Source organism: Petaurus breviceps, unplaced genomic scaffold, assembly GCF_028583685.1.
Source record: "Petaurus breviceps papuanus isolate PSGF00001 unplaced genomic scaffold, PetGlider_PUasm1.0 208, whole genome shotgun sequence".
In the NCBI taxonomy this organism is placed as follows: domain Eukaryota; kingdom Metazoa; phylum Chordata; class Mammalia; order Diprotodontia; family Petauridae; genus Petaurus; species Petaurus breviceps.
The window spans coordinates 13,053,797-13,079,261 of NW_027185852.1; the positions used below are offsets into that span (position 1 = coordinate 13,053,797).

Consider the following 25,465-nt stretch of genomic DNA (forward strand, 5'->3'; position numbering starts at 1 on the left):
GTACCCCATTTGTATATCATCACTGTTCAGCCATCCCCAGTTGATGTGCACCCCCTCAGATTCCCATTATTTGCCACCTCAGTAAGAGCTATCAATAGTTTTGTGTATCTTTGGAGTTTGTTTTGCTGACCCCTCCCTTAATCTACCCACTGATTTCCCCTTTTCCCTTCACTTTTTTCCCTCTTGTTTCCCTCTTGAGTGAAATATACTGTACTCAGTGTGTGTGTGTGTGTGTTTGTGTGTGTTTGTGTGTGTGTGTGTGTGTGTGTAGATGAGATGACAGTGATATTCAGGTGTCAGTCACACACATCTCCTCCTCCTTGTTTGTATAGATATCTACCTTTGCACTCTGATTATATGAGATAATTTCCCCTAACCTTCCTTCCCTGTTAGCCCATATCCTTTATCTTACGAAATATCATCTCCAAGCTCTCTGTTCCTTCATAGAGGTGGCTGCCAAATCATACATGATCCCGATTGTGGCTCCTCCCTACTTAAATTCTCTCTTTATGGTTGCTGACAGTGTTTTTTCCTTGACCTTAAATTCTGAATTTTGGCCGTAATTTTCCTGGGAGATTTCATTATGGAGGTTTCTTTCAGGAAGTCGTTGAGTGGATTCCATTTCCGTACATTCCTTTCTGGTTCTAAGACACCTGGGCAGTTTTTCTTTTAAAAGTTCTTGAAATGAGATGTCTGGACTCTGTTTTTGATTGTGGTGTTCAGATAGTCCAGTGTTCTGTATTCTTTCCCCATTGATCTGCTTTTCATGTCATTTGTTTTTGCTGGAGAATACTTTGGTTTTTTTCTACTTAGTCAACCCTTTTGCTTTGTTTTAATATTTCTTGTTGCCTCATGGAGTCATTGAGTTCTCTTTGGAACATTCTGCTTTTCAGGGAATTTCTTGCTTGGATGAGGTTTTGTACATCTTGTGCTGAGTTATCAATTAATTCCCTTTCCAGTTCTTTCTTCCATAGCTTTCATTTCTTTCCCAGTTTTTTTTTTCCCAAGTCCTTTCATTTCTTTTATAAAAACATTTTAAGGTCCTTTTCTCTTGCAGGGAATCTAGCTGGGTTTGTGCCTAAGCTGTGTCTTTTCCGGGGCTTTGTAGACACTTTGGAGTCATTGTCTCCTTCTGTATCTGTGTCTTGGGCATCCCTGACACCATCCCTGACACTCCGTCATTGCCTCTGTGGACCGTTGTTGTGATGGGATTCTTTCTGCATTTGCCCATTTATCTAGCCTTATTCTTGTCTTTGGGCTTAATTTTAGGGCTGGCTTTGTGCACTTCTGGAGGAAAGGTCTGGGCTGGTCCTGTGGCTACTGGAGAGTATTGAGAGTTATGTTACTCCAGAATCCCAGGGACAGGCTGGAACCTGCACAAAGGGGCCTGATCCAGGTCTAGGCTCTGCAAGTTCTGACCTGGCTTTGGGTCTGAACAAGAGCTGCCTGTGACTGGAGCCTCCCTGTCAGTCAGCTGGGAAGCCCTTAGTTGAGATAATAGAATTGTAGGCTCCCCTTTGGTCTGTGGTTCCTGCCCTAACCAGGGCATTCCTCTATAGGCTGGGCCAGGTGGTGAAATGACTTTCTGCACCTTGACCCTGAACCACAGCCCTACAGCTCCTTCTGGCTTTTGATCTTCCTCCCTTCCCAGCACAGTCCCTAGGGCCTCCCCATGGTTAACAGCACTCCTCTATGTGCAGGTGTCCGTTTTAGTCTGCATTGGATCTGTGACTTGGAGCAGGGTAATGGGCAACAAAGGTGTCGGCTTATACACCAGGACTGCCCTGTGCCCTGTGTGCTCCCAGCCCAATCCCATCCCTTGTGTCTGCAGACCTGCCTGTTTGTGTGCTGAGCGGAGCTGAGCTGGACAAAGGGCTTCATGGGACTTTTTCTGGATTTCCCCTTCAGGATCTCTTTGGAGGAGTTTGTAGAGAGAAGTTCCCTGGAGAGCTTCCTGCCACTCTGCAATCTTGGCTCTGCCCCTGGGAATTCTTTCAGCAGTATTCTACACTTAAGACTTGTAATGATGTGGAATCTGTGGCCTCCTCAGGCAGTCCATTCCACTTTTAGACTCCGAGTTATTAGGAAGTTTTCTTCATTTGGAGCCAAACTTGTCTTTTTGCAGCTTCTACCGCTGTTCTAATTTTGCTCTTCAAAACCAGGCAGAGCCAGGAGAGCTCCTTCCTTTCCATGAGCCTGGGAATCCTCTTAGAGAAGCATTTTCTTCTCTAAGCTCGACGTCCCAGGTTTTTTCCATCAGTTTCCATATGTTCTGGCCCCTGGCCCCTCACTCTCTTGGTTGCCTTCTGGAAGTCATCCAATTTGTTGACGTTTTTCTGAAGATGTGTCTTCTACAGCTGAGCTCCCATGGCAGGCGGGGTCAGCCTGGGCAGTGCCACTGCTTCCTTCTCTGTTCTGGAGTCTGGCTCATCGTGCAGCCTGAAGTGGTCTCACCTTTGATTTTCAGGTGACCTTTTTTTTTTTTAATTTTTTTTTTTTAAGCAATCGGGGTTAAGTAACTTGCTCAAGGTTACACGGCCAGTTATTTCTGGGTGGGTGCTAAGTATCTGAGCCCAGATTTGATCCCCAGGTCATCCCGACACTGGAGCCGGTGCTCTTACTCGCTGAGCCACCTGGCCGCCCCTTCCCGGTGACCTTTTTGACTCATGCTAGTGTTGTAGTTCATGACGCACCCAGATCTTTTTCTGGTGAACTCTCCAGTTATACTTCCTGTGCTGTACTTGGGCCATTGATTCTTTTGGACCCCAGCTATGTGACTTTACAATGATCTCTCCTGAATGTTGTTGTGTTTGGAATTTAACAAAAGGGTAGACTGAGGCAGATCTCCACACAAGATAACACTTCTTAGCAGGGCCATGCAGCCTGTCAGTAAATGGGTCATTGACTTGCCTCCATTTATGCCAGAGATCTGAGCAAAAGGACACTTCCCCATATATAGGTTGGGGAGTAGAGAAAGAAGAACAGAATAGTGTTACAAAGCTGAGGTGCAGGGACAAACATGGTCGGTTGAAGGTTTGGTAGTGGGGGCCAGTAGCAGTCTGCCCCTCCCCTGGCCTTTCTTCTCTCCTGAGATCATGGGTCACTCATTGTTTGGGTCCAGGTGCGAGATAGCGGCCCAGACAGACGTCCTTGGAGAGTAGCTTGGTGAGGCAGAGATATCAGAGCAGACTCCCTTGCAGTCACACATTCCCAGTTCCTGAAAAAATCAGTGATTAGCCCTTTCCAGGCTGGATGAATTCTGAAGTAGGTTCAGAAACAAAGAGCCATGATTAAGCAGTTGTAGGACAAAATCAGTGACTTGTAAATAGGATCAATAAGAAAATGATCCTGGATTCAGTCCGATAGTCAAGAGATCCTTTGGCCAACCGGTGCCTCACTGCCCTCCTCCAGCGTTTGTCATCTGCAGAGAGAGTGAAGTCAGTGATAATAACGTGGAATATTTCAGACCAAAAGGGTATCTATCTCTGTGACGTTTGGGTCAAGCTTTCTTAATCATCAAGGACTCCTTTTGGGTTCTGGGCATTTTGTCCCTCTGTCTTCTTCCCTACCCTCCCCAAAAGGGAAATAATGTTAGTCTATCATGACTTGCCTTTTCCACTTTGTGCTTTTTGAGGTGCTAGGGAGGAACTAATTGTGGTCTTTTAATGTTTAAGTATAAATACAAAGCTCCTAATGTAGTGTTCAGGGACGCATGGTGTAATTGATTCCCTTTATCGACGCAGATTGCAGCTCCTCCTTAGAAGACGGTCATTGTGAGGTGCTTTGGTTGGCTGTTTCATGCTGCTGGGGGCTTCCTAGCCGTAGGCCTTTCCCTCCTGGGTTGGCTGCTTCATGCTCCCGGGGGATTCCTCGCCGTAGGCCTTCCCCTCCTAGGTTGGCTGCTGTGACTGCTCTTTCAAGATTGTGCTGGTTCTTGGTGTATGGCTCTTTCTTTCCTGATCTCTTCAGTAATGCCCTCCTGAGATTTGCCACTATTCAAACTCAGCATCATCGGCCCAGAGCCTTCAGATGGCCCTCTCGTGCCCTTTGCCAGCTCTGCAGCAGTGCTCTGTCCCACTGACTAGGGCAGCCTGGCAGGGGCAGCCTCTGGCTCTTGATGGGCCCCATTCCAGTGTAGGCTTGCTCCTTGAAACTTGCCCAAGCTTGCTGCAGCTGGCTTAGCCATTGGGGGCTGCCCTTTTCAGGTCAGATCATTCTCCTTGCCTGAAGGCACACTAAGAGCTGAAGTGTTTTTGGCTTGTCTCTGCCATTGGTTGCCCTTACCTGCCCACCCCAGGCTGGGCCACGTGCCCACATTTCAGCCTTTTCCTCAGTAGAAGTTGGAAAAGGTTACTTTGGTGGCCTTTGTCTTCCTTTCCAGGCTCGTGAGGTCTTGAGCTTCAGGTCCCTTCTGTACGGGTGTTTCAGCCCCCTTAGTTGGTCAGTGAGTTCCCAGCATATTCACTAAGAAAATCACATAATGTTAGGGGTGGTGAGGGTCGGGGAGTGGCGCTGGGGAGGAGTGTTTCCCCATAAATTAGCCTTGATTCTGCTGTTTTCAATCTTTGCTTATGGAAAAGAAATAGGTAAAGGGATGTTGGTGACCTTCTGCTTCTGAAAGGCAGCTCCCAGATTGCTTGTGCTCTGTCTGACCACAGGACTTTTATCTAATGGCACTTTGCATGTTAGGATTGACCGGGGCTTCTAGCAAAAACCAGCCACACAGTTTGGGAGCATTTATTCTGAAACACACTTCCCTGATTTGTCACATTGAGAAATATGTCTGCCAAACAAATTTGGATCAAGATTCTTGAGAATACAATAGTAGCCTTTATTAGTAGTAGAAGATTTTTTTTTTCTTGTCATAGTTTACTTTCATATACAGTCAGCTTTTTTGGTCTGTGTTTCATAAATAATGTTTACAGACACTTTTGAAGTGGCTTCTGTAATCTTTTTGACTGAGTACATGTAGCTTTATTTAAATTTATGCCTAAATAAAATGAATTTTAGCTGCATTTAAAAAACAAAAACCCCCTCTCTTTCAGATTTCGGAGAACTTTTACTTTGACCTTAATTCTGAACAGATGAAAGGCATGTTGCGCCCCCACGTGCCCCCTGCTGCCATCACCACCTTGGCGAGATCCGCCATCTTTTCTATCACTTATCCCTCCCAAGACGTGTTTCTTGTAATAAAGGTAAGAATAAAACTTTTCTCTGTGTGCATCCTCCTTCTCTAGCCTTGTCTCCCAGGAGATATTTTAAATTCCTTAAAGACCAAAACCGTATTCTGAAGCCCTTTGCATTCCTCTCTGTGTCTGGTCTCTCCCCAGACTCGGGGTTCTGCGAGGACAGGTCTGTAAATTCCGTAAGCTTTGTTCAGTAAGGCCATTGTCATGCTCACATTTGGTGACTGTCATGGCGGTGGGCATTTGTATGGCACCTACTAAGCGCCAGCCCTTGTGTTGAGGGCTTCACCATGATTCTTTCATTCCGTCCTCCCAATGTCCCTGGGAGGTGAGGCTGTTATTATCTCCTTTACACAGGTGAGGAAACAGTCAAATGGAGGTTAAGTGGCTTACCCAGGGTCACACAGCTAGTCAGTGTTGGGGCAGATTTGAACTCAGGGCCTCCCGACTGCAGGCTCTGCACTTTGTATCCTGCATCACAGGGCAAGCCTTTGCCCACAGGACAAGCCTGGAATAGGCCTTGCCTTCAGGGTGTTTCTACTCTGGGAGGAAAAAACATGGACATGAAAAAGTGAATGCAAAATATAGAAAGTCCCCTGAAAGTGGCTGCGGTGTATGTGGGGGCCCCGCCTGCGCTGAGCCTGCAGGGGTGGACACCACTGACAGCGGAGGGCCTCACCGCGGCCATTGCCAAGAGCTCTCCTCTGACCCTTTTCCTCTTGGTGGCCAGTGTCCTCAAAGCTTCCTCCTGCCTGTGCAGCCTCAGCTCCCTCTCCTCGCACTCTCCTCCAAACCATCCCAAGTCCTGCTTTCACATTCCCCAAAACCATCCCTTAGATCTTTATTTTTGGATGGGGAGGGCAGGGCAATTGGGGTTAAGTGACTTGCCCAAGGTCACACGGCTAGTAAGTGCTAAGTGTCTGAGGTCAGATTTGAACTCGGGTCCTCCTGACTCCAGGGCCAGTGCTCTATGTACTGTGCCACCTAGCCACCCCCATCCCTCAGTTCTTAATGGGCTTTTCTCAGTCCTCATCCCTGGAGCACAGGAGGGGCATGGGCATGAGGGGAGAGGCCCACAGAAGCCTCGGGTCCAGACCGCTGGTGGGACTGACCATGGAGCTGGAGCCCAGCCAGCTGCAGGACCCCCATCCCCAGGCAGGAGGAGCCAGAGCCAGGGTTCCTTCCCCACCACCAAACCCGTGAGCCTTTTGGCATCAATAAAGAGAAGTTGGCATTAATTGTTATCAAAATCCTCCCCTGACTCTTTATTAAAAACGATACCACTACACACACTTCCGATGCCAGGATGGTAGATGAGGAAGGAACCCTCTGAAGCCCTCCCAGGCTCCCCTGCAGACTAGAAAGCTGCCTCAGAATTGATCTGGGAGCAGGAAAGCAGCTTCACAGCCGGGCAGGAAGGTCTGTCTCCCTAGGGTGGGAGGGTAGTGAAGTCTAAGACCCAGCCATCCTCACAGCTGGGGGCCTGCAACAAGGCTCCAAGCCTGGGGCAATGTACCAGCAAGGCCCCCACCCTCCTGCAGACCAGCAGCCCCCAGGCAGTGTGTGCATCCCAGCTAGGGCCCACCCCAGTGATCCCACCCCCAGGACAAGTCCCTGGTGAGGCTTTGACCCCTTGCTCACCAACAGTGAAGCCCCACCCTGGGCTGACCAACAAGGAGACCTCGCCCCTGGGGCTTACCAGCAGAGGGGCCTTGTTTCCATAGCAGCCCAGCAGCAGGGCCCACCCCTGGGGCAGACCAGCAGCTAAACCCCACACCCGGGGGAGGGCAACAGGGAGGCATCACCCTTCCCCCCAACCTAGTACAAGCCAGAAACCTAGCCTCCAGAAATAGCAAGCATCTAAGCCCTGAAAGCCCAGGGAAAGCCAGCAGTAAGACCCAGAGCCCCAGCACAGAACAAGTGGAAATTAATTATTTTATGAGACATCAAGATATGATAAAATCAAAACAGTAAAAAAATAGAAGAAAATGTGAAATTTATAGTTGGAAGAGCTACTAACCTAGAAAATAGATCCAGGAGAGATAATATAACAATTATTGGTTGCCTGAAAGCCACGAAAGGAAAAAAGTCTTGGACCACATCTTTCAAGAAATTATCAAAGAATACTGCCCTTATATATTAATACCAAAGGGCAAAATAGAAATGGAGAAAATCCACCAATCACCACCTGAGAGAGATCCCAAAATGAAAACTACCAGGAACATTATAGCCAAATTCCGGAGCTCACATATCAAGGAGAAAGTATTGCAAGCAGTCAAGAAGAAACAATTCAAATATCATGGAGATACGATCAGGATTACACAGGATTTGGAGGTTTCCATTTTAAAGAACTGAGGGCTTGGAATATGATATACCAGCAGGCAAAAGATTACAACCAGGAATCACTTATTCAGAAAATTTGAATATAATCTTTCAGGGAAAAAGCATGTCTAATTGAAAGAGCAGATCTGAATAAAAAATTGACCTTCAAATACAAGACTCAAGAAGCATAAAAAGGTAAAAAATGGAACAAGAAAGAGAAAATGTAAGAAATTCAGTAAACTGTTTATATTTCTGTATGGCAAGATAATATTTGTAACTCTTAACTTTATCACTAGAAGAACAATTAGATGTAGTATATGTAAACAAAGTGTGGATATAGGATTACTTCAATGGGATGATACCTCAAGAAATGAAGGGGTGAGAAAGAAAATTGCATTGGAAGAAGGAGCGGGGAGATTGAATGGGGTAAATTATCCCACACAAAAGAGGCATGAAAGAGTTATTATAATGAAAGGGAAGATGGGGGTGGGGGAGGGCAAATCTTAAACCTCACTGTTATCAAAATTGGCTAACAGAGGGAATAACATATATACTTAGTTGGACATAGAAGTCTATCTTACCCCATAAGGAAGTAAAAAGGGACAGGGATAGTAGAAGGGGGCACTGATAAAAGGGAGGGCATATGGGGGAAGGTGGTAATCACACAAAACATTTGTGAGGAGGGAAGGGAGGGGATAAACAAGCAAAATATAGCACGGAGAGGAATACACAGTTAGTTATCATAACTGTCAATGTGAATGGAACGAGCTCACCCATCAAATGGAAGTGGATTAAAACCCAGAATCCTGCAATATGTTGCTTACAAGAAACTCACTGAAGCAGAGGGATATACACAGGGTAAAGTTAAGTGGCCGCAGCAGAATCTGCTTTGCTTCAGCTGACACAAAGAAAGCAGGGACCGCATCGTGATCTCAGACAGAGCAAAAGCAAAAACAGATCTAATTTAAAAAGATAAAGAAGGAAACTGTATCTTGCTGAAAGTTACCACAGACAATGAAATATCAATACTGAACATATGCGCATATAATGGTATAACATCTGAATTTTTGAAGTTAAATGAGTTTCAGTTTATAGATAATAAAACTGTATTAGTGGGAGACCTCAACTTTCCCCTCTCATCTCAGAACTAGGTAAATCTAACCAAAAAATTAACCAGAAAGAAGTTAAGGAGGTGAATAAAATTCTGGAAAAGTTAGATAGATCTCTGGAGAAAAATAAGTGGGAACAGAAAAGAATATATTGCCTTCTCAGCCATATGTGGCACTTCCACAAAAACTGACCATGTATTAGGCTGTAAAAACCTTAAACCAAATGCATAAAACAGAAATAGTAAATACATCATTTTAAGATAAAAATTCAATAAAATTTGCATTCCATAATGGACAATGGAAAGAGAAATCAAAATTAATTGAAAATTAAATATTCTAGTCCTAAAAAATAAGTGAGTCAAAGAACAAATCACAAGAACAATTGATAATTTCATTAGAGAAAATGACAACAATGGGACAATACACCCAAATGTGGGGAATATAGCAAAAATGGTACTTAGGGGGAAATTAATATCTCTGGTTGCTTTACATCAGTAAAACAGAGAAACAGATCAGTGAAGTAGGCATACAACTAAAAATGTAGAAAAAGAACAAATAAAATCTTTTCGCTTCATCAGACTGCCAAAAGGATCCCCATCCAGTAAAGGTGAAGAAGTCTGTCTTTAGGTGGTTATAGACTTAAATTTTCTTTTTTGCTTTTTTTTGGAGGGCAGTTAGGGTTATGTGACTTGCCCAAGGTCACACGGCTAGTTTTATGTTAAGTGTCTGAGGCCGGATTTGAACTCAGATCCTCCTGACTCCAGGGCCGGTGCTCTATTCACTGCACCACCTAGCTGCCTCTAGAGTTAAATTTTTTTCAGAATTTTGTTTTATGTCACATTTGTTTCTGAATTTGTCACTGCTAACTGCCCTTCTCTGCCTGGTGAACCATCTTTTATAAAAATGATTTAAAAAGAGTAAAAAAGCAATTCTTGTTCATCCATCTGATGTCATGAAATATTCCTTCACCCACTTTCCTCCGCACACTGTGCTGGAAGAAGGAGGAGATGCCTTTTTCCCCTCTTCTCCAGGGCCAGCCTCAGCCGGGATGATTGCAGAGTATTCAGCTACTTTTTGTCATTGTTCTTTCCTTTTGCATTGTGGTAGAACTGTGTGGGGTTTTTTTTTTTTTGTGGCATTGTTAAATTGTTGATTTAGTTGTAAATGTAATCTGGCATCCTCTTTTTCTTTTCTCAGCTGGAAAAAGTTCTGCAGCAGGGGGACATTGGAGAGTGTGCAGAACCATATATGATCTTCAAAGAAGCGGATGCCACCAAGGTGATCACTCCCATTCTCTCTTCAGTTCTGTCTAAGGAAATAGCATGCCAATTTAAAATTTTAGTGAGCTTTCTTTTTTAGTAGAAATTCAGACTGGCCTCCTTGCTTTTGTAAAGCTCAGTTGATCCATGGGTGCATAGATCTTGAGTTGGCAGGAACCACAGAAATCATCACATTCTCACCCTGGTCTTGAACCCTAGTTGCTCCGACGCTGACAGGTGATCCCTCAGTCCTCCGTGTTTAACGGGGACCTCAGGACCTCCCAAGGCATCCTTATCTCTTCCATTCTGTGTTCTCAGCTTAGGCCCTCTCCACATCATGACTTTCTCCATCACGGTTTTGATCTTTCATGGGTTTGTCGAACCTGCAGTTGATGCACAAAGGCCAGCAGATGATGCAGAAAAAAGTTCAGAAACTCAAAAATGCTGTACACACACCCCTCCCCACACACACACCCCACCACACATATAAACCATACCACACATACACATACCACACACACACCACGCACACACTCCACATACATACACACACTATTGCATAATATCAACATTTTTTTAAAAGTTAAAATAAGTAAAAAGTTAGAATTTGTGAAAAGAACATGAAAGCCAGAGGATGCAACACAAAGGCTAGAAATGTGGAGATAGCTTTGAAAGTTTAGTGCCTGTGATGCATTAAATGTATGGTATTGTTACGTAGAATTTTACCTGACTATGTATTTTACTCTTTAATGATATAAATGAACAGCTACACAATCTTTTTTCTTAAGATTAAATTTGCAGTAAAAGAACTGTGGTTCAGAGATGCCAAGCGTGCTTCTGGCCCAGTCTCCTGTGATTTCTCACAGTGATCTCTGCAGCTCAGGTTTCTTGTGTTTTGTGTTGTGTAAACTCCATAAGTTCTATTAAAATCATGAGTCCCAAGAATAGTGTTCCTTGTGGTTCAGAAAGGCTTCCCAAGAAACAGAGAAAAGGGAGGAGCTTGAAGGAAAAAGCAGAATTGTTAGATGAGCTTCATTCAGCAAAATGGCTGCTTTGGTTGGACACCATTATGGATGACCTTAGGCATATCAAGAATAAAGAGGAGGAAATCCTAGAAACTTTTGCTACAGCTACACCAGCTACTTTATAGCATAAACCACATCTCTCCTGCGCAGAAAGTGCAGCCTTCTATTGGGTGCAAGGTGATTATAAAAAAGGCATCCTCAGGGGGAGCTAGGTACACAGTGAATAGAGGATCAGACCTGGAGTCAGGAGGTCCTGAGTTCAAATCCGGCCTCAGACACTTGACACAATTGCTAGCTGTGTGACTTTGGTCAGATCACTTAATCCCAGTTGCCCTCCAAAAAGGAAAAAAAAAAGACATCCTGCAGACACTGGCATCATAGGAGAAAAGGCTAAGTGCATACATGATTTCCTAAAGGAAAATGAAGGTCGGGGTCTAACTTTACAGATTTTCAGGCATGCAAAGGCTGGTTCAGAAATTTTTTAGAAAAGGTTTAGCCTGCACAATCTAAAAGTGATAGGAGAGGCCATGTGCTGCTCAAGAGGCATCTAGGGAGTTTGCCGAAACCCTGAAGAGTCTGTTGGAAAAGAAGGATCCTCAGCACTGATGAAACTGCCCCATATTTGAAAATGCATCCACCAAGGAGAAGAGCAAGCCCCGGCTCCCGAGCCGTGATGGGGGGTGGCCCTGCTCCTGTGTGCTAGTGTCATAGGGGTCATGATAAAGACAGCCCTGATACATGACGCTGCCAGATCTCGAGCTTGGAAAGCTAAGCACAGCTACTAGGTGCCTGTCTTTGGGATGTTGAGGAGGAAGCCATAGACTTTTCCTTGACTGGTTCCATCAGTATTGTGTGTTCGAGGTTAGGAAAGACCTTGCTAGCCAGGGGTTTCCCTGTAAGGTGTCATTGCCTCTGGACAGTGCCCCGGCCACCCAGGACCCTATGAATTCTATGGTGAAGGCCTTGAAGTTGTCTACGTGCCACCTGACACAGCGTCTCTTCTCCAGCCTCTTGATCTGAGGGTGATAAGGACATTTTAGGTGCACCACACAAGCTACTCAATAGTCATTTTTTAAAGTGTCTTTTTTTATAGATGCTGTATGTTCTATATCATTCTCAAATTTGTTTCACTTTAAAAAACATTTTCTTATTTCATATTTTTGAAATTTCCTTGCAAAAGAGTATTTTTGACCTACATATAGCCTATGAACAAATACTTAACCCAGATTTTACAATAAATTGGCCTCATAATAGAAAAAGAAAAAAATGCTGACTGCTTCTCTGGTATGAAGAGAGGGCCAAAAATTTTACGTGGATTTTCCAGATTGTGTGGGCGCGGCTCCTCTGACTTCACTGATGTGGAAGAGATGACTAGTAAAAATGGTCTTTTAGCAAAAACAAACAAAAAACCCCCAAAGCCCCAAAACGAAGAGATAAACCGTTGAGCCAGCCTTGCCAGCTGGTCTAGCATTTGGAGAAATACTAGACGAAGTCTCATAGTTCAGCTCTGAATTATTTGGAACTGTAGTAAATATCTAACCTCCGGAGCTACTTGTATACTTGTCTGGCTGCGAGATTACTTAGCCTTGTGACACAGGTAGCTGTAAATCAGATGCGTCCAAAATCCTTTTGCCCCCAGGCTTTTGCAAGGGGAAAAGCAGTTTTGGTTTTGGAAGCTTGTCTGACCAAGTTTCCATTTCTCCCTCATGCCATCTCTTGCATGTGCTGGATTATCATCTCCCTGAGGACGAGGGGCTGAACTTTGTTCCTCTTGGCATCCCTGTAGTGTATCTCGTACTTGTGCACAACATGCTTCGTAAAGGTTTATTGAATCGGTGAATGAATAGCTGATACCGTTAGAAGTGGTATCCCTTCCTTGGCAGGGAGATCTGCAGTATTTGTACCCGTGTGCCCATCTTTCTGCAGAGTGTGAGGTTGTCGAATGCATCTGCATGGCCCCCGTGCACAGTGAGCTGCGGCCAGTTCTGGGGATTCTGTGCCGGCTGCACAGTACCTGAAGTGGTCGCTTATGGACTTCCAGCACAGTAACAGAACATGTGGCCTCCTTTCTCTGCTTGTTTTCTCAGAACAAAGAAAAGCTGGAGAAGCTGAGGAGCCAGGCAGACCAGTTTTGTCAAAGACTCGGGAAGTACCGCATGCCTTTTGCTTGGACAGCAATCCACCTGATGAACATTGTCAGCAGTGCCGGGAGTTTGGAAAGAGATTCCACTGACGTAGAAATCAGTGCTGGAGGTATGGTAGGGGCCCAGATGCTGCCCAGCCGTCCAACTCCTGCTGCTGATGGTCCCCCTGTCCTTTCTAGTCCCTGGAATGGGAGTCAGACACTCAGTAAATGTAATTCCTCAGTAACAGTGTGGCCTCTGGGCAGCGTGGGAGCAAGTCATCTGCTCTGACTTCAGATCACACTGTCAAGACTGAGGGTGCCTCCTGTTCTGAGGAGATCATCGTGCGTCTGTTTAGCTAATTCCGAGTGTCTTTCAAACCAGGAACTTCATCTCCCCCCATAGGAGCGATATCTAGATCTTGCACAGTAAAGCTTAGGCTGGTTAATAGCACGCCTTTGAGGCTAGGTTAAAACAACCACACATCTTTCTCTTACTTTGTAGGAATCATAGTAGTAAGTGCCATTTCCATAGTTCTGTAAGGTTGGATCCTCTCTCTAACCCTGCAGAGTAGGGCCGCATGCCTCCATTTCCCAGCTGAAGAAGCTGAGGCTGCTCAGAGTCCCCTGACCTGCCTGTGCTCACACACTGGGGGAGGCTCAGGGGGCCTGTTCACATCTGAGCCCCGTCATCTCTGATGTGTCACCCTGCCTCTTGGCAGCTCCTGGGGCATAATCATGGTTTCTCACTCCTGAGAATACTGCTGTATTTAGAGTTAATGGCTTAAACAGGGTTTTAATTCACTGGACATTCTGTTTTCTTCCTTTGGTAGAACGCAAAGGATCGTGGTCTGAGAGGAGAAATTCCAGTGTTGTTGGCAGACGATCCCTAGAAAGGACGACAAGTGGAGACGAGGCTTGTAGCCTTACCACCTTTCGACCGGCAACCCTCACAGTGACAAACTTTTTTAAGCAGGTACTTTTTGGTCACACACTACAGGAAGTTTGAGTGACAGTGTGTGTGCCTGTAGCCCCCTTGAGTTGTGGCTTCACAAAGGCTAGACAGAGTATGGTGTGACGGAGTGCTCACAGAAGATGAGAGAGAGAAAAGTAAAAGCAGGGAAGGAATGGTGTGAATTCACAGTCATCCTTTTGTTGACTTAGGAACCATCTCACCAAGTCCATTGGGGCAGTAGGACACCAGAATTTTTCTTCACTTAATTGCATGTTCCCAATAAAACATGTGCTTCCTTTTTTCGAAACAGGAAGGAGACCGCTTGAGTGATGAGGATCTGTACAAGTTTCTTGCTGATATGAGGAGACCATCTTCTGTTTTACGGAGATTAAGGCCCATCACAGGTGGGTGCTGATTTTGGAGGAGCAGAGTGGGGGTTATCAGCACTTGGTTCTGTTTCCTAGACATTCCAATTGCCATTTTCTTCATTCATTTCTCCTTATTTCACAGATGTGCCCTATGTCCTTAGGTGTTCCATATGACTAATTCCTCCCCTTCACCTCATTAAACTTTTAAAATATATGGCTTGAACACAAGGGCATTGGGAAACTGATTATTTACATGCTGAAATGGGGAGATAGTTTCATGCCATGTCTAAAAATAGATTTTTTTCCCCCACAAAAGAAAAAGCAATATTTTTTTAGTAAATTCTTATAATAATTAAAGGCTATGAACATAATAATAATTAAAAATAGTATTGACTTGAGTCCACCGTTTCAGAGTAAAGTTTTGCTTATTCCTTCCGAAGTCAGCATTAGCTCATCTACTTAGACAGTGGAGGGCAGCACTCTCAGAGCCCGGTGCCCGTGTGAGAGGCTTATCCCATATTTGTAGCACTGACTGTCTCCCTCCGGAGCTCTTGGGACTGAGTAGATCCTTCCCCCCAGCTGTTAGTACCTTCTTTGCGAGTAGTAGTCCCTTCACAAATGGTTGTTGAGTTTCTCAATGACACGTTGAGTTTTGGCTTGGTTTGGGTCGTGAAGCAGGAGTGTGAAATGAGAAGAATTTGACTGTCACTCACTTGGCTCCTTTTGGAGGTTCTCCAGGTTTCCAGATAAGGAACACTGTGCACATTTGGGTCACTCCTCTATCAGAGTCAAGTTTAAATGAAGACTCTAAACTTTGTTTTCTTTTAGTTGTTGTAGTATAACCCTTTTTTAATGTGCAGCCCAGCTGAAGATCGACATTTCTCCTGCACCTGAGAACCCCCATTACTGCCTAACCCCCGAATTGCTGCAAGTCAAACTCTACCCTGACAGTAGAGTCAGACCTACTAGGGAAATTTTGGAATTTCCTGCCAGGGACGTGTATGTTCCGAACACTACTTACAGGTAAGAGCTTTTCATCTGACTTCAAGGTGGGGCGTTGAAAATTTGCTACCGAAAGACAAAAGCTGGAGCCTAGTGTGACAGAGAAGCCAAAGGCATGTGGACTCACAGTGCTGCCCCTCCTCCAGCCTTCCGGCCCTCCAGAACCCTTAACCCAGCTCTGGAGTAGTGAAAGCAATCACCTTCATGAAATCTTAATACTAGAGGTGACATGGAGAGGCCAACAACACACGAAATTTTTAAACGCCCTTTGCCAAGATAATTCCAGAATCTATTTTTTAATCCATTTCAGTCTTTAAAAATGTCCTTTGCCAAGAAATACTTTCAAATATCTAACCTAAAGATATTGTTTCATGTTTACGTTCATTTCCTTGTGTTCAGTCTTTACCAGATTGAGTAAAATGGCGTTTTTCTGTCCTTTGTATAATAACATCTCATATGTTGGAAGACCATTCAGTCATTCTGCAAATTTTCCTTTGCCAGGTGAAATGACAGCAACATTTTAACCTTTCCTCATGGGCCTTTTTTTTTTTTAACCATTTCCTCGTCTTTTGTTTCTTCTCTGAAACCCCTGATGAGTTCTCTTATCACCTCTTGGTCTAAGTCATAGAATTTTAGAGCTAGAAAGGACAGAAAGCCTCTAGTCCCCCTTTACAGATAAAATTCACTGCATCCCAGAGAGTCTCTTAGTTGAGCTCAACAGATGCTTAATCTAAGGTTTCAGCCTGAAACCCTGCTCATCTGAGGTACAGACCCCCCATCAGCCTGTTTGCCCCTGGCGTTCTGCACTGGTTTAGCAGATCAGTAGATTGTGTCTGTTGTGGATTAAGTTTTCAAAAAGGCCACATATTTCTGAGTATGGTTTTCATCAGCTTCAGTGTTCCATGGATGAGTATGCATTATTACCGTTGTTAGTAATTATAAATGTTGGGGCAGGTGGTGTAGTGGACAAGGCAACCAACCTCTGAGTCAAGATACCTACTTGCTTTTCAGTGAAAAGTCTTCAAAGATTCCACTCAACCTTTGTTTTATTATTGGAAAAGCTGAGACATTTTTAAAATGCTCTTGAGAAACACTGACATTTTCCTTAAATGTTAAGAATAGTGTCAACAATTAATTTTCAAATTAATAGTTTCAAGCCCTTGTTACCAATGAAGACAGAAGAGTCCAAAGGGAAATAGGTTGGCTTTTAAATAAGTAATATGTCTTACTTCATACTGACAGTGTATAAAACATATGGCTTATTTCGTCTACTGTGCAGAAGTTCTGTTCTCTTGTTACTGACTAAAAAACAACTAGTTGTTTGACTAAGTATCATTTTTGCTAAGATTAGATGTTAAAATATGTAAGTAACATTTATTGGAATAGAGATAACATTCAGAATTTGTAGTAAGGTTTCTTTTTTGCATTATATTGGAGTGGAAATGTTATTGATAATTGGCACAATTTACCTTTGTGGTTGTCAATTCATGTCCTGTCACTATGGTACTCAGAGTGCTAAAAAAGTCCAACAGCACTGGTGATGTGCCATGAAGTGACAGCCAGAAAGGCAAGTGTGGCCAGTTATCAATAACATTTCCACTCCCATGGGACGTGAGCCAAACGGGATGGCTCAAGAATATGTATGAACGGTCCACAGGGGTCCTTTCCCCTGCCTTCATTGACAAGTTCGAAAGTTCTGTATGGCAAAATGGTTGGAACATTTTGATTTTTATTTTCCTTTGTTTGACATATTTGATGCGAATACATACCATGAGTAAATTTACTTGTTACATCAATACCTTGAGTTACCATTATGTTTCATCCTATCCTGTATTATTAAAGGCCTACACAATTCTTCAAATAAACTGTTCGGCTTTAAGAATAGATTTATGGAAGTTGAACATGAGACTAGGCCTTGAAAGGTCATCTAAACTGTCCCACTCTATTCAGCAATGACTGCCTCTAAATTGTCCTGCTAATTACAGAACCTAAAGTCCATCTCAAGCATTAAATAGTGAGTGTAATAGTGGAACCAAAATTTTTTTCTTAGGGTCATTAAAAATCTCATAGAAGGGATCATTCTTTTCCCATGAGTGAGCAGTTTATTCCCAGAGAATAGCAGCCCCATCTATGCTCATCAATAAGATTAGGCATATTCCTTTTAAACATTTATTGAACACGAGCCCATACCATAGACTTTAATAGTTTTCATCAGCGTAAATTGGTTTCAGGTTAAAATTGTGCCTCACCATATTCCTTTTTGTATTTTGTGCAGCCCTATAAAAAAATTCTCCTGTAAAATGCTCATAACCTGTTAACAAACCTTACCATTGATAAATTGTGGTATGTGACGTGAAGGTTATTAAGTCTCATATTTTATGGAGATGATCATGCTACGTGAGTAATATGTTACCAGAGAGAGCTGTTGAAGCAAGGAGGATACATTATTTTGTTCCAGAAAGAGATTAATTAGTTTGTAGATGAAGGGTGTCCTCGAGGAAGTGAACAAAGTTCGGAAAATGGAAGTAGTCGAGTAAGGTCAAGCTCCTTCTCCTTAGTAGCCCTTTTCCTACTGCTGCATTTTCCACAAAATAAGTCATATTCTTTTATGTGATGAGGAACATGTCAGTCACACATTTTTATTAAAGTCTGCCTCAAGTTTCACTGGAAATACATATCTGAAGGTGCCACGTAAGTGGAAAGTATGTGACCAGAGGGAGCAGGTTAAATTTTGGAATGTAGGGGACCATGATCAAGACTCAATAGCCTGATTTATTATAAATTAATGAGTAACTGGAAAAACATTTGTTAAGAGCTTACTCTGTGCCAAGCACTGTTTTTGGTGCTGGGAATAGAAATACAAGTAAGCAAGTCAGTGTCTGCCCTTAAGGAGCTTATAATCTGGTATGGAAATACAGAAAATGTCAGGAGGAGAGGAGAGAGAAGGGAGAAGAAGGTATTATCTGAAGGTAGCAAATGAAATGGCACCATTGGTTTGGGACAGGGAAGAAAGAAGCAAAGCAGGCAGGCGCCCTGTGGAAGTGACAGGATGTGGTATGTGCCAGGCAGGTCAGGCCCCCATGACCACCTGGTCTGCCCCGGCCATACGGCTGCCATAGAGGGGAGCACTCCCTGTGAAGAAAAGGCCTGTTTTCCTTACCACTACCAGCACTTAACAACAGCATCTCAGCACTGGCTATTGATGGTGAGCATAAGAGCCCAGGGGGTCAGCATCCTTCCCCTGTCTCTGCTTTCAGCCCAGCCCTCCCCCCATCCATTGCCCTAGAAACAGCCCAGTGGAGACAACTGGCAAGTCCTTTGATTGGTGTTCTAGCCATAGCTACGCAGACCCAGCCGAGACAGTCCTGTCAGGTGGTTCAGAATGATGTGGTGTTATCAGTGGAAATGACGTCAAAAGGAGATGGCACAGCTGCTTTGCTGCTGCTCCCATGGCACTTTCCATCTGCTGTCATGGCCTCTCTGTGTGTTGGCGTTCTATTTTTCCCTAAAGAGGAAAGGGAGTGAGGTTCCGCCAGCCACTGCTTACCCTTGTGGCTTCTGTTCCAGCACCTGAGTGGCAGTGTCTGAGAGAAGCAAATTTCACCCACACATTGGTCTCCTCCAGGAAAAGTGCTTCCTGGTTACTGTCTTTGCCAGAGCTAGCTCAGTGTTTGAGAGGCTCTGAAGGAAGGCGTGGGAGAGAAGAGGCATTAGACTGACTACCAAACTGAGCTGTTGAGCTGACCTCATTGTTGTAAGCCTGTGAAACCTGGACAGCCTACCAGTGCCATGCCAGGAAACAGAATCACTTCCATGTGAATTGTCATAGAAAGATTCTGAAGATCGCCTGGCAGGATAAGATACCAGACACTGAGGTCCTTACTTGAACTGAACTGCCAAGCATTCAGACTCTGCTTCAGAGAGTGCAACTCCCATGGACTGGCCACCTTGTTTGAATGCAAAATGTATGCTTGCCAAAAAGACTGTTTTATGGAGAACTCATACAGGGCAAGCATTCACAGTCAGAAGAAGTGATACAAGGACACTCTCAAGGTCTCTCTCAAGGACTTTGGGATCTGTTGTGTGACATAGGAGACACTGGCACAGGACCACTCAGCATGGTGTGCCCACATCAGAGAAGGTGCTATTATGCTCTATGAGCAAAACAGAATTGAGACAACTCAAAGGTCACGCAGGATGAGCGAATTTGGAGAATTCACCCAAAATGTTCACACAAACTATTTGTGCCTGACCTGGGATACAACATTCCAAGCTCATACTGGTCAGATCAGCCACCGTCAGACACATTGAAACCTCACTTTAGCACAGTGATGCCATTTTGGTCTTCCTCAAGAATACAGGACAACAACCAACGAACCATTTTACCATGATTTGCTCTCATCTGATTGTTGAGTGTCTGATTACTGATATGTTACAAGAAGAACAGTTTTGATGAACCACAGAGAGGAGAGAATTAATTTTTCAACATGGAGCAGTTTTAAGATTAAATAAAGAGTGGGGAGTCTAGCTGGTGCAGTGAGTAAAGCGCAGGCGCCAGAGTCAGGAGGACCCAAGTTCGGTTCCGGCCTCAGACATTTAACACCCCCCCACACACACACACACAAAAAAAAAACTAGCAGTGTAACCTTGGGCAAGTTACTTAACCCCAATTGCCCTCCAAAAGGAAAAAAAAAAGATTAAATAAAGAAAAATAAAACTGGGTCCTCTGGAATACAGCAGCTATAACACAGATAAAATGACATCTAAGAAAATTCCCAGAAATTTATAGGAAAAAATAAATAGGGTGAAATTTGGAACCAATTAGCTCTAATTTTTCATGCATATGTTACAGTAGACAGAGGAAGAGACAATGGACAGAATGTAGTTGGAGCTATCACAAAATAATAGCTGATATTTATATAAAGTTTTAAGGTTTGCAGCTTCATATGTGCTAACCCATTTTCCTCTGCGCAACAGTCCATGAGATAGGTGTGGTGATTGGAAAAGTGGGCAGACTTGGTGGCATCAATTTCACTGTGATTTGTTGAGATGGATCCAGGACCAGAGTGTGCAATGAAAAGGTGTGGTTTGTTCAGTGAAACAAGTCTGATCTGGGGGATGGTAGAATGATCTCCTCTCTGTGATCTCCAGGATAGGGGCATGTGGTAGAGAGCAGTTAGGAGTGATTGAGGAGAGGACTGAATTCATGCTGGGGTGGGCTCTGCCAGAAAGCCCATGGCCATTGGGAGCATGGGACTGATGGTTTTTTAATTAAATCCACACACTCAGCACCAAGAGGTACTTGTGATTGGTGATGTCAGCTATCAGGACAACGAATAGAAGCCTTATTCCTCTGGGCGCTGAGAATCAGATGTTCTTGACTTACATTTTCGATAGTTTTCATCGGTTGGAAGGTGGAGGACTTAATTCTGACCACTGAGGATAAAAGCTAATTGCTACGTTGGAAGTGATGAGAACCATGGGCAAGAGTAACCATGTGATATTAACACTTTAGGAAAAATAGATTTCATAACATTTCAGAAAGAAGTGGCTAGTCTGAGGCCCCTTAGCACCCTGGTAGGAAGTATCAGAGAAGAAATTTGGGAACTCTGGTGATCCCATCCATAAGGAAGAGTGTAAGTAAAGGCACAGAGAGTTTGGCCGGGGTATGAGCATACAAGCATGTGGTCTAGAGTAAGCATTAGAAAGGCAGTTTGGACCCAGCTTGGGGAGGCAGGGCTTTCAGTATGGGACAGAGGAGCTCACCCTGACCTAGGCTGCTGAAGCTTGCTGAGCAGGGAAGTGACTGTGATGAGGAGACAGTGGAATCAGAAGGAGGAGAAAGGACATCCAGGAAGTGACTGGGATTTAGCATCAGAAAACCTGGCTTACACTCCCCCCACACTTCCTGTGACCTTGAGTAGGGGCCTGTCTCCTGCCAGCGCTGCTGTGCTCCCTCTGAGATTACCTGGACACAGATGTTTCTGTGTTCTCTTCCCCGTTGAGTGTGAACTCCATGAGGGCAGGGACTGTTTTTACCTTTTTTTGGATCCTTAGTGTTTGCTACATTGCCTGGCACATGGTAGGTGCTTCATAATGCTTTTTGGTTGATGGGAAAAGATGAGCTGGTCACATAGCAGGAGGGGAGGCTTCGGTGATGCAAGACCTTGGGAAAGGAGGCATGAAAAAATACTGAAGAAAACAACACCTCGAAAAGCAGAACTGGCCAAATGGAAAGAGGCACAAAAACTCACTGAGAAGAAGAGCTCCCTCAAAAGCAGAACTGACCACATAGCAAAAAGATGTACAGGAATTCACTGAAGAAAAGAACTCCTTGAAAAGCAGAATGGGCCAAATAGAAAAGGAGGGACAAAAGCTCCCTGAAGCCAATGATCGACTCCATGAAACAGTAAGAAACAATAAAACAAAATCAAAAGAATGAAAAAAAAAAAATAGGAGAAAGTGTGAAATATCTCATTGGAAAAACAACTGACCCAGAAAATAGGTTGAAAAGAGATAATTTAAGAATTATTGAACTACCTGAAAGTCATGAATAAAAAAAAAACAAAGCCTAGAATCTCAAAGAGGTGGTGACGACAGGAGCAATGGAGAGGGCCCAGCCCTTCTAGCCGTCAGGCTGTACTGTACAGCAGGCCTCATTGACACTCCTTGGTCCTGCTTTAAAATACAAAGAGCCAGGAAGAGCCCAGCACAGCTGCCCATCAGTCAGTAGAGCCAAGGGCAGAAACAGCCTGGGGGCAGCACGGTCCCTGTGATCCACCAGCAGAAGCTCCGAATGCTGGCAGCACAGCATTTGTGTTAAAGAGAACAGAAGGCCGTTGAAGGTCGTTTCAGACAATTTTCTTTTTGTAAAACTTGAAAGCTTTTGTACAGACAGAATCAGTCCATGTAGAATCATGAGAGGCTGCTGAATGGGGAGGCCCATGTTTGCCTTAACCATCACTATTTACTGTGTGGGCATACATGCACACGTGCACACACAGACACAGGCACACACATGCACACTTACACATGCACAGGCACACACATGCATACACTCACACACACAGGCATTAAAAAAAATAGGATGAGTTTCCTAAGAAAAGAAGCCTCAGAAGTATGAGGACTGAAGCTGGTTCTCCAGGAGCCGAGGAAGTGAGCGGAGCCAGCAAAGGAGCCAGCCAGGAAACCGGTGGGGAGATGAAGCCGTGTGGCGGAAGCACAGGTTGGTGCTGTAACCAGCAGGGAGGTCAGAGGACAAGGACTGGCCCAAGAGAGTAACTCCCCAACTCTCTAGAGCCGGCATTTGGGACTTCATTGGTGGCCGTGGAGGGTGGCCCCTGGTACCCAGCAGGAGCTTCATAAGTGATTATCAGGGATAGACGCCGTTCTGACTATAGCCAGCAGAGCCGCTGCGCGGTCTGCTGGAGCTGAACGTAGTAGAATGGATAGAATGAGAGGAATGCGCCACTTTTTATAGTGTCACAACAAGACGCAGGAAACGTTAAGAGCAAATTCAGGGGCAGGTGGTTTGCAACATAATAATAAAAAGATTTATGTGACGTTTTAGGGTTTGCACAGTGCTTTAGAATGTTACTTCATCATCACAGCCCTGGGAGGTCAGTGCTTTCATCATTTCCCTTTTACAGGTGAGGAAACACAGACTGAGGGCAAGTGACTTGGTCAGGCTTAATGAAGTAATAATCATTTGTTAAGCACCTACTATGTGCCACACACTGGGGGTACAAAAAGAAGCAGCGGATTGCATGTCTAATGGGGCAGACAGCAAGCAGACTAGAGGAGGGGTTGGGGAGGTGGGTTCAGCTGGCGAGCTCAGTAACTAGAGTGGAGGAGCCACGAGACGGAGGCTCTTATTTGTGGGATAGTCAGGGGGCCATGTGTGGGGGGGCCACGGGGGGGGGGGCGGGGTGGCGGGGTGGAGGGGGGGGGGGGGGGGCTTTGGTGGCTGCAGCAAGGCCCCCTCGCAGGGGGGAGGGGCCCGTGGGGGGGAGGCGGGAGGGGGGGGGTCACATGGCAGGGGGGACTGTGGGGGGCCATGTGTGGGAGGGTGAGGTGCAAGAAGCCTGGGAAGGAAGGAGGGGGCAGGTTAGGAAGGTCTCTGAATGCCAAACCCAGCCTTTTCTGTTTGATTCTGGAGGCCCCAGGGAACCGCTGGAGTTCATTGAGTGGGGGGGGTGACATGGTCTCGCCTGTGCTTTAGGATGATCCCTTTGGTGGCTGCAGGAAGGATGGATTTAAGTGGGGAGAGCCTCGAGGCAGGTGACCCCCCAGCAGCGATGGTAGCAATGCAGGCCCGAGATGAGGAGGGTCTGTATCTGGGTGGGGGCAGCATCAGAGGGGAGAAGGGGAGGATTTGGGGTGTTAGGAATGTGAAGTCACCAGCCTTGGCAACGGCTTGGATCTGGGGGGGGGGGCAGGAGATGGTGAGGAAGTGTAATGTAATGTAATGTAATGCCAAGCAAAGGCAACTTCCCAAGGTTCAAAATACCAGCATAGGTGCTCTCTATTTTATTCAATGAAAAATTAAGAACAGAGAAGATCAAAATATGACATCATTCAAAATACAGCATTTACTAAGTGTGATTCAATAATCTCCAAATACTACCCCACCCCAGGACATTACATTCATTTAATCAATTACAAAGTCCCTGTTCTAAATACTACTCCACCCCTAGGCTATACCTTCATTTAGTCCATCACAAAACCCCTGTTCTCAAATGGAGATTAGTTTCCAATCATAAGTAAAGTACATTCATTTGTTCAATCATAGAACACAAAAAGGTCAAAAGTTCCCCACCCCTGGATCACAACTGAATCTACCCCAGAGTTACAACAAGTTTAAGCACAGCACTTAATACCCAAATGGAGGTCTTTTCTTCATCTTGACACCAGGCAAGTTCTCAGCAATCTTTGTTCCTGGGGAGACAAAGCTTAGCAAGGCCACAAGATACATTGCCAGTCTCTTCATTAATTCATTCTCTGTCTGCAGAACAGTCCTAGGACTCCTGAAAACATTAGCAAAACCCTCTCCCAGGATTTCTGTAAACATACAACAAGAAAATCCTTCTTTGGGGCTTCTGAACCAACAGAAAGTTTCCCAGTCTTCTGCAACAACAGCACTGTCCTTCACCAGTGGACAAATCTGGCAAAACAACATCAAAACAGACAAAGTACCAGCATAACAGCCATGTCTCCTCAGTCCTTGGCAGCTCTGGGTGGCAGGTCTCAAAGTCCTGGGCAATTCAAAGTGGCCCTCAGCAATCCTCTCAGTCTCTCTCTCTGCCTCCCACGATGCTGCTTCCAAAAAGTTCTTCTGCCTCTCTCTTGTCTTGTGTCTCTCTAAATTTATGTCACCAGCTCCTCCCTGTTCAGCCCTCTCTTTTCATGTCAACAAGTCCATCCCACAAGTGGGATTAACAAGCTCTGGGTTTTAACACCAAGAACCAAGCCAATACAGGGGGATCTTTATATTCCATTACTATTACAGGAAGCCAGGATGCCTCCCGCATTGTGAGCCTGAGGGGCCTCTGCAGGAGGCAGAAGAAGTGAGGGGCAGAGGTCCTGAATTCAGTTTTGGACATTGAGTTTAAGAAGTCTCCTGGGCATCTAGCTCGAGGTGTCTGAAAGGCAGGTGGAGATACGACACTACAGTCAGTGTCTGAGGTTAGATTTGAATTCAGGTCTTCCTGATGCCTGGCCCCACATTTGAACTATGTCACCTAGCTGGCTGTTTATCTGTTCTGGGGGCAGTTATTTGTAGTATCAACAAAAAAAATCAATCGGTCAATAAATCAATTACAAACCTGCTGTTATTTAGAACTTTGAAAAGGCAGTATGAAGATCATTACTTAGTTAGGAAACAAGGCTTTTTCTTTATTTTTTAAAAAATCATTTGTTGCAAAATGATTTTATTTTTGTGGGATCTGTTAAAGCAGTCCTGGACTTGTGGTTAGATGCTGATGCAATGAGAGCCCTGTTCCCTCTTAAAATTGCATTCAGGTGAACATTGGGCTGTGTGGCTGCTGCTGCGGCAGAGTGGCTAGTGATTGGCCCCATCTCCATGCCTGCCTATAGTTTAGTGATCTCTCTGGCCTCA

At 44.8% G+C, this 25,465-nt stretch overlaps 1 protein-coding gene across 6 annotated transcripts in view; it reads left to right on the forward strand.

The window, feature by feature from the left end:
* The window catches only part of LOC138165277 (dedicator of cytokinesis protein 7-like), a 327,550-nt gene that overhangs the window by 206,279 nt on the left and 95,806 nt on the right, over positions 1-25,465 (forward strand). For all 6 annotated transcript variants that reach the window (XR_011169325.1, XM_069093434.1, XM_069093430.1 and 3 more), the window contains exons 10-15: positions 5,046-5,195; positions 9,815-9,895; positions 12,989-13,154; positions 13,857-13,999; positions 14,289-14,382; positions 15,207-15,369. Coding sequence is in view for 5 of the 6 variants with exons in the window: in XM_069093434.1 (XP_068949535.1) it covers positions 5,046-5,195; positions 9,815-9,895; positions 12,989-13,154; positions 13,857-13,999; positions 14,289-14,382; positions 15,207-15,369 (797 nt within the window). In the remaining variant the exon portion in view is untranslated. The remainder of the gene's footprint in view (positions 1-5,045; positions 5,196-9,814; positions 9,896-12,988; positions 13,155-13,856; positions 14,000-14,288; positions 14,383-15,206; positions 15,370-25,465) is intronic.